This window comes from Aulonocara sp. 'chitande type north' Nkhata Bay, linkage group LG1 (assembly GCF_057382095.1).
Source record: "Aulonocara sp. 'chitande type north' Nkhata Bay isolate Kocher_YH1m ecotype deep benthic linkage group LG1, A_spYH_male_GT1.1, whole genome shotgun sequence".
Lineage (NCBI taxonomy): Eukaryota > Metazoa > Chordata > Actinopteri > Cichliformes > Cichlidae > Aulonocara > Aulonocara sp. 'chitande type north' Nkhata Bay.
The window spans coordinates 27,446,254-27,455,974 of NC_141344.1; the positions used below are offsets into that span (position 1 = coordinate 27,446,254).

The 9,721-nt window shown below is 38.9% G+C and overlaps 1 protein-coding gene across 1 annotated transcript; it reads right to left on the reverse strand.

Moving 5' to 3' along the window:
* Positions 1–323: 323 nt before the first annotated feature.
* Positions 324–9,428, reverse strand: LOC147339224 (interleukin-18 receptor 1-like). The gene is made up of 11 exons (XM_086290858.1): positions 9,176–9,428; positions 8,281–8,356; positions 5,822–6,062; positions 3,477–3,660; positions 3,218–3,362; positions 3,074–3,136; positions 2,857–2,977; positions 2,598–2,740; positions 2,281–2,424; positions 2,010–2,162; positions 324–1,911 (listed from the first exon to the last, which is right to left on the reverse strand). The coding sequence occupies exons 1-11, from the start codon at positions 9,188–9,190 to the stop codon at positions 1,553–1,555; spliced, it is 1,644 nt and encodes a 547-aa protein (XP_086146984.1). The 5' UTR covers positions 9,191–9,428; the 3' UTR covers positions 324–1,552.
* Positions 9,429–9,721: the final 293 nt, after the last annotated feature.

Genomic DNA, 9,721 nt, shown 5'->3' on the forward strand with positions numbered 1-9,721 from the left:
ACTGGCTGTATTCAGAGTACTTTGTAGACCTCAACCTGACAATAAGATTATTGTGTTATTAAAAGAAACAGGGGAGCAGTAGAGGTTTTTGTGTGTTTTTATTCAGTCCTTTAATTGGAATTTTGTGCTGTCAGCGTTAATCTCGTTAATGCCATAACCACATTAACGCGGCAAATCTCCGTTAGTGAGTTAGCGCGGATCGCCTCGTGGGTGGGGCTGCAGGGCGTCACCAGGTTAGTGTGGTTAGCTCGTTAACGCATTAGTGCCATGCAGCCCCACGCACGGGGTGAGCCGTGCTAACTCGCTAACGTAAAATTGCTGCATTAATGCAGTTATGGCGTTAACCTCATTTTAACAAGATTAACGCTGACAGCACTATTGGAATTATACTGACTATACATACGTTGTTATGTGACGGCAGGAGAAGGACCCAAAGTGCAGACTCCGGAGACAGAAAGTAACTCAAAACAGCTTTAATGCTGAACTCAAAAAGGTAACAAAAACTAAGAATACAAAATACACCAACACAGCAAGATGACAGTAGATCACAACAATGACAAACTGAAACACAGGGCTTAAATACATAGAGGGAGCAATCAGGGAATGGACAACAGGAGGGAAACACAGCTGCGGCAAATCAGAACTGACGAGACAAGGAAGCGTAAACTGAACTCACTGAGATAAGACAGAGACCTTCAAAGTAAAACAGGAAACACATAACACAGACTGAACAAAAGACACAGACTCACATGCAGGCACTACAACAGAGGGAACAGAGACGTGGGACCAGGGCAGACACAGACACTGACTGGACACGGGGATATAGCGGACAGGGGAGACAGCAACTAAGGGTTACACAGGGACAAACCATAAGACATAACTCTAACAAAAACCCAAAGACTAAAAATTATAAATAATATAATAAACTCAAAAACCCTGGGTCAACGACCCAGGCATCCTAACATACATAAGGTAGGATAAAAATACATTTATTTTAATTTTATTAATATATAAGATGAAATGTGCTTTGAACATATTTGGCCAAAAGGCACTATGTTTCAGTAAGTGCAAGCAGTATGTACAAGCGAGGAAGATAAAAACTGGACAAAGAGTAGGATGATATGGCATTGGTAATAATAAATGAGAAAAGTTCAAGTATGGTATGATGAAAACTAGGAGTTACATTCACTGAAACATTATGAAAACAGTACTTGGACTGAACTCATCAGGAGGAACAGCCTAAAGGCTGATTTAAAGATGCCTAATAACACAACAAGATGAAGCAATTTTACACATAAACTTCATACATTTAAATTCTCTGTAGCTTACTAAAACAGTTGCTGGTATTGTCATACTGTACAGAAGAAATGTTTGCAAAAACAGGAATAAAATTGATTAAATAGAATAAAATAACAATGCCGAATTAAAAAAAAACCCCATAAATATTAATTTGTCTTAAACTCAAAATATAAGCTCTTGGTGACGTGTGTAAACTTACTCATATGTTAAGACCAGATAGAAGTTATTAATTCTGACTTGGCTAAACATTTTATCATGAAGTAATATCCTGGATTGTGTGTGGTAAAAGCTTTACTGTTGGCGCCTGCTGTGGTGCAGGAAGGTAATATCGTAGCTGCTTCCAGAAGGAGGAGGAAGTCAGCATGGAGCTTATGCCCTTCCAGGTGACGCAGTTCCCAGCCTTACTAAGAAGCTGTAAAGCCTCTGGAAAGGAATCCGATTTTGAAGCCATTGATGTCTCAGTGGTGATGAAAACCAAGCGAGTCTGCCGCTCCACTAGGGCTTCGTGGATCGCACTCAGCAGGCCAGATTCTGGATCAGGGTCTGGAGAGACGGGAACCAAAACTACCGCCCGGCTCTGCTCTACGCAGTCTAGCACAGCGTCTGCGATTGCTGCAAACAACCAGATTTCAGAATGCAAATCAATTCATGAATTTCTATCTTTATTTATGTAAGTAAATGTTCTGCAGAGGATCCTTCTCAATCCATACCTTTCCCTGGTAAGATGTCACGATCATAAAGACAGAGACTGTAACCAAATTTATCTTCCAAAACACTCTCCAGCCATCTTTTGTCGCTAGGATTTAATCCTCCAGCCGCGTCGCATTTGTAACACATTAAAAAGGCATCATAGCATTTTCCATCTGAGCAAAGGACAATAAACTCCGTCACTGTTGTTGCTTTGTCTGCAGCCCACACAAAAAGCACAAATGCTTAAACATGTGTTGTCAGGTAAAAAGAAACAAAAAGCATTTCTCTCACCTGAAATGCCACCAGACCACTTAAGAGTGTCTCTTAGGAAAAGAGTGATGTCAATCTTAAACTTCACATAGATAACTACAGTCACAAATGTCACCACAACAATGATGACAAAGCAGACACCAAGAGACGTGTACGAACGGGAAGCTGCAGGGAAATAATGGGGAGGTTAAAATGATCAAATATCAGCTACTTAACTCTTATTTAATTGTAATAACGTGAAAGATGCCTTTTCAATCTGTCCTAATCATGCTTATATATAATATAACTTATATTTTAAATTGTTTAAAAAAAATACTCAAATGTTCAGCTGGCCATACCTTTTTGTTTTAGAGTGATAGTGACTAAGCTTGTTTGGTATTGAGATTGCAGTTTACAGGTATAATTTTTTGACAGATCGTCCTCTGACACTTTTCTGAAGATTAGAGATGTTCTCATTCTGATTTCCTCTGTGCTGATGACCCTGAGAAGAGAAGGAAATGACTGAGGCAGATCTAAACGCAGAATTCATATCTGAGCTGATGTGACTACATATAACATCAGTGTGACCCACAGAGGACCTGTGTGTGAAATATTTACCGTGTATCATTATAGAAAACTGGTAGACTAGTGTCTGTATCCACAAATGAACTTCCACTTAACCAAAACAAGTCATCCATTTTTGACATAACTGCTTTACAATCAATCACCACTGTTGAACCTAGAAAAAGCAGAGTTAACACAGGTTGTTATAAACGATTAACATTTAAGCTTTAGCCAAGAGTGTGAAGGTGTATGAATATAGACAATAACTCACCTAAATCTACCTCAAATACCTGCTTGTCCTCTGGTGAAATTATCACTGCTTTCTTAGTTATTTCTGTGGAAATAAAAAAAACCTTTTGAAAAGCACGTATTAAAATCATTCAAAATAAATATCTGCAAAATGTGTTTTTCTTACTGTTTGGTTGGACATCAAGTTTCACCGTAGAGGTCATGTTATATATTTGACCATCATACAGGTAAGACCGGGTGCAGGTATAGTTGCCACTGTCCTCTTTTTTCACACTTGGGAAGTTACCGTCTTTTGGTGATGACCCGCCCTCCTACAACATATAAGCTCGATTTTTAAGTAGTCAGCTGTCAAATTTGGAAAAACATTAAAACCCTGTAACAATACTTTACAGTTTGATCTCATTCACATAATCTGCTCTGTTTACCTTGTGCCATGTGATGCCGCTTCTGGTGATATTCAGGGTGTTAAAGGGAAAAAAAATTTCAGGGCAATACAACTTGCAGAGCTCCTCTGTGTAACATTCTTTAGAGATCTGGTTCATTTGCTCAGAGTCTCTGGACTGTGCTGTGTAAACTTTGAGGCTTATCCAGGACTGTTTGCTGGAATTCCTACCAAGGAAAGAAAACTGTAACATGAAGTTTTAACTTTCATTCTGAGCAACAAGCAAAACAAACAAACAAACAAAAAACAATTAATTTGAAAGTAAGAAAAGATTTAAAGGATAATTTTAAAAATGATGTTCATCTACTAAGTGTGGTATTTGTCCATCAGGATTTATTATTAGCTGAGAAAGTTTTGTGCTGCAAACAGTGAAATGAAACTAACATATCTGGCATTCTGTATAAAAATCCCTCTCAGCTTCGCCTTCAGTAATCCATTCCTTTAACGCTGGATTACTGAGAGGCTCTTCTCTGACCCACAGAAACCCGATGACCTGTGATACACTCGTGATTTTATGTATCTTTGTCTTATTTTATTTGATTTTATTTTACCTTATTTATTTTACTCACAACAAAACTCAGAAAACACAACCAATATTTTGAGTGAGAGCTACCATTTCAGGAAAATTGAATTTGATGACATGTCTCAACAAAATTGAGAGAGCCGATAAAAGGCTGAAAATGAATTGTTTCTAGTGTTACATCTGCAATTTTCAGAAGAATGTCCCTCCTAAAAATGCAGAGACGTATCATCGTCTACATAATATCATCAAACATTTCTAAGAATGTGAAGGAATCTCTGTGTGCCAGGGACAAGGACGAAAATCAAGATTGAAAATGAATTAACCATGGAACCGACTACATGGGCTCCACTAATGCAGGTTAAAGCAACACCGTGCAGAGAAGAACATAATCGAGAGCCGCCACAATCTTCTTTCACTCAAAGCTCTTTTTCAATGCACTGGGACAAAGTGAAAAACTGTTATTTGGTCAGATGAAACAAAAGTTGAAAGTCTTTTTGGCAGAATATGATTGCAACATCCTACCACCATTTCAGTTTTAACAAATGAATAAATGTTTTCTATGTTCTACTTTGAATAAAATATAGCTTTATCCCAGCTTTTTTGGAAATCCGGTTGTGCATTTTTCTGAGCTTTCTGAATTGGATCGTCACAGCTCTGGGGAAGAAGTTGTCTCTCAATCTGGTGGTGCATTTTATTATGCTGGTGTAGCTGCAGGACGAAAGACTGGTGCTGCTCCTCCAGGGGAGATGTACAGTCTCTTTGCTGCTGGATGAGTCAAAGCATGCAAAGAGACTGTTCAAGGTGTCGGGGAGAGCTGGATGATGACTGGCCTGTTGGTTACTGTGTTTACAGCCTGTTATGCTCCTGATGCATCTGCACATATATTGTGGGTTGCTATTTTTTTAAGATCTCTTCAATACGCTGTTTGTACCATAACTTTGCTTGCTGGATTTGTTTTTTTCAGTTCCTTCCCATCCCTGTTATAAGCCAGCCTGTTACCTGACCTGTAGGTAGCATCTCGAGCTTTGCAGATCAGAGGTTTTTAGGTTGGGATCAGCTGCACAGAGATTTGGTCTGACCTGCCTAAGTGTGGAACTGCCACTGCCTTGTATGCACCTGAGATGTTACAGTAAACCTGGAATACTATTGTCTCTTGTTTGGAAGTTTATCAATTTGGAAGTTTGGAAACACTGCTTTTAGTTCCACATAGTTGAAATCACGAGCCACAATCACAGCCGCCTTCGGAGTTGCATTCATGTGCCTGTTGATCAGGCAGTACAGATCCTCCAGTGCTAATTTAGCATTAGCCCACCATTGAATATAGGCAGCTACGATCAGGATGGAGCAGAACTCCCTAACCTATTTGAATGGTCTGCATCTTACTGCCAGATGTTCTAGGTCAGGATAGCAGCATGTACCAAACAACCCACCTTCCATTTTCATGCTCTCTGGGTCTGCTCAGTGTGTATTTTGAGGCTAATCTACTTGCTGGAATTCCTGTCAGTGTTATCACAGAGATATTCAGAACCTAAAGCTAATTCCATCCTTTAAATACAGTCTGCACTTTGTAATTTCACATCCATGAACTTGCTGACACACAGCAGTAGCAGAGGAAACACAGTTTCCTGAAATACTGCTACTGCTTTAAAAACTGTGAATGAGATATCTGCTGCAAACAAATCACTGCCGGAATGACTCATAGATTAAAAATGCACGTGCTTAAGAAAATACACTGAAATATGAAAGTTTAACATATGATAAGTAAGGTCAGTTATGTTATTACTGTAGGAGTGCTTGTATCTTACTTGAGAGAGCATGAGTAGTTTCCCTCATTTTTCTCAGAGGCACTGAGAATCACAAGGATTCCCTGTTGAACCATCACCCCCATCTGCCTGTGCTCAGCTGCAGGCGTGTTGTTGTGTAGATGCATCCCCTGCTTGGTGAAACTTCTCCAGAGTGTTTCATTATGATCACACTCCTTGAAGAACTCTGCCACAATTTCCCCTTCCTTGACACGTATTTCTTTGGGACTCTGGGGACAGACACCTGCAAAGTGAAATAATTTCAGCGTGTCATTGATTAAAATTATAACATGAACTAGCTCAAGGGCTGCTTGAACAAAATGTTTGAGTATATCAGACAGAAATCTGGCTGATTTAAAACTTTTTTTTAAAGTCCCGGGGAACATGTGCTTCCTGCCTATCGATAAAGCTTGCACGTAAACTCATTGCTCTGTCTCACTATCAGCCAACATATCAACAGACATTATGAACAAAATGAACAACATGATTTAGAGATTTAGTTTTGCTGTGCAGTTTATTGGCTATGCTTTAGTGAATCGTTTACAGTCTAGGTCAGGGGTCCCCCAACCTGTCCTGCAGGTTTTAGATCTCACTCTGGGTCTACACACCTGAATCAAATGATTAGTTCATTACCAGGCCTCTAGAGAACTGCAAGACATGTTGAGGAGATCATTTAGCCATTTGAATCAGCTGTGTTGGATCACGTACACATCTAAAACTGAAGGGCACCGGCCCTCGAGGGGCATCTGGTCTAGGCGTTGATCCTAGTCCTCTGCAGAGCCTGAACGATTGATGACATTTTTTACTCTGAGCAAAAACTGAGTAAATATTACTTTGAATGAGCCCAGTGTTCACACTCTAACATGTTCTACTAGAAAACATGTTTCAACGTGTTTTTTGTCATTATATAGCTTAACAGATTTTGTTGTTTAATTAACTGTAATTGCAGCGATACCATAGAGAAGCATCAGTCACTCATATATATTAGTAAATGTTATCACTTTCATTTATAAAATGATATTAGTCACAAAGGCAAACCTTGACTTAAACCGCTGTTTTATGTATGTACGTGCATGCTCTTTTTTAGTGGTTACAGGGCACTACAACATAATCATGCTTGCTATGAGTCTGAAATTTGAAGATGAAAGTTGATCTATGCCAGATAAGAACCCTCCAACCATAACTGGCAGTGTCACGGAGAATGCAATGACACGTGCAATAAAATAGTCAAACATCTTGCAGCTGACGGAACTGAGCATGGAGCAAGAAAATAAAGTAATTAGCAAGCCAGTGATGCAAAACACATTCAAATGCTTATTTCTTAGATAGGGTGTGATACTGGTGTACTATACTCTGCTTCTTCTATCTGTTATATCGATATTAAGATTATTATTATTTAGATAAAATATATTTTGCATTTTCCCCTCTATGTCTATTTTTCTAAGCACAGTAATTAGGTTACTACTTAATGCTTAATAATGAAAACAACAGCTAAATGAAGAATAATGTGTTGTCACAGGGAAACATTGGAGTTTGTGGCTTAAGAAATACTTACATTTGCTTCTAAATCTTCCAGCTGCAAAGATAAACTGTCACACATTAAATTATCACAAATCAATGAATCAGTTATTCTAAAACCGATTATTTTGTAACATTTGAAAATATGCTTTTCCATAGGTATAGTTTTTGTTTTTTTGCACACAAATAACTAAGAAAGCAGTGATAATTTCACCAAAGAACAACCAGTTATTTGAGGTAGATTTAGGTGGGTTATTGTCTATATTCGTACACCTAAAGCTTAAATTTTAATGGGTATTCAGATCGGTGTAAACATTGCTTTTTAAGCTCAACAGTGGTGATTGATTGTGAAGCAGCTATGCTGTCAGACTTTGATCACTTTTTCTAGTTAAGAGGAAATTAATTTGTGGAGACAGATACCAGTCTGCCAGTTGTTTTTATAATGATACATAGTAAATATTTCACACACAGGTCCTCTTTGGGACTTTGGTCAAACTGATGTTATATGTGGCCACAATCAGCACAGGTCTGCTTCTAGATCTGTCTCAGTCCTTTCCTTCTCTTGTCAGGGACAGCACTGCAGAGGATCAAATTCAAGGACAACAACATCTCTAATCTTCAGAAGGTGTCAGAGGACGATCTGTCAAAAAGTTATATCCGTAAACTGTAATCTGACCTATAAACGAGTTTTGTAAATAAAACTAACCTTATTGGCTCATTATTTATGACTTTGTAATTAAAACTGTCGCAAGTTTATCAGGATTAGGTCAGACTGATATGAAAGCCATCTGTTAGTTTATTACAGTTAAGTAAGAGTAAGGCGCTGATATTTGATCGTTTTAGTTTCTCTGCTGTGTTACACGTAATTTCCATCTCATTACATAATTAGCATATTATATCCTCGTGTCCCGAGGGAATGACAATTAGCGATATTGGTCTCTTACCTGATAAAAATGTGATGAAGATCAACGACAGGATCATCGCGGTATCCTTCGGCAGAGCACTCCAAGCCCTCATTATCTGCGTCGAAAACAGCGGATGATGCAATTCTGCTGTACTCCAGATGTGAATTAACCAAACCAAAAATGCGCAATGATGAAAAGAAGGGAGGGAGGTAAAAAGAAACTGAAGGAAAAGCCCCAAGTTGCGGGTGCAACAGCCCCGCGAGCTTCACTGCTTTTATGATGTATGATATCTTTTCACCACAAGTGTTGCTGCGTCCCCTAAAGCCGTTTACACCAAACTACAAGAAACTGCAAGAACGCAAGTCTACCATGTGCCTTTTCCCATAGCCTTTATGTCATTGCGAAAGCTAGGACGATGTTTTTTTCACACCATTTCAGGTAGGTGGTAACCGCTGTGACATGAATCTCATGGTGTGAACCCCCCAACTGTTTCTTTCAACTAGCAGTTATGTGTTTATGTACTGTTCTCACACACGCACACTGGAAAAATAGCATAACTCTTTTCATCAGCACCGTGGACAACAATTGCAGTCACAGGTCAGTGGAGTGGACACATCTAAGCTTATGCTCTAACCGCACATCATCGTTTTCAACTAATCTGCCAAAGGCCCCAAAACACATTTAGTGACACAAAGAAAACTGTGATCTTTACAAGGAAAGAACAAAAGAGGAAAACCCGTTAACCACAGCTCCTCACAGACTGACTGTATGGGGTCACATTTACAAACAAGCATACTCATTTATTCAACGATCATTTCCAGTGTATTAGTTTCTAATGACACACATAGCATTTCCGTATGAGCGCATATTTTCAGCGCATTATTTAGCATTAGTCATGTTTAAATCCTTCGCAAAAACACAGAAAACTACTCACCTGCAACAGTTTCATCTTTCAGTCCTTGCGCTCAGCAAAGTCAACGACAGCACCACTCAGATCCAAAGCCCCGGTGGGTTCTTCTTCCCCATGTTAGCGCCACTTTATTGATTTTCTTCGCGATATATAATTTAAAACGATACACATGCCTAACAACACCCCCCAAAACAAAACAAAACAAAACAATTATTGCACAGTTTGCGGGCATGTTGCATAGATGGCAGGGAACAAGGTCAGGAAGTATATGCAATTTATTTCCCAGCATACCCCTCTGCAATAAAAAGTTTCACAACAGGTTCCTGTTATAACCAGTGGAGTTAAAATAACAGCTAAAAGTTTATAAAAAGGATTAGAATTTGGTTTATGACTTAGAACTATGACTTACACATATAATGGAGCTTTTATGTGTCCAATTATGAATATAAAAATCCAATAGAGGAAGAGCCTCTTTGACAGTTTTTTGAGTGGGCCTCTCCCATTTCTTGCCCACTGGGTATTGCCCCAGATGTTCCATGTGATGTTACACCTTTCCATTTGGGGACATTT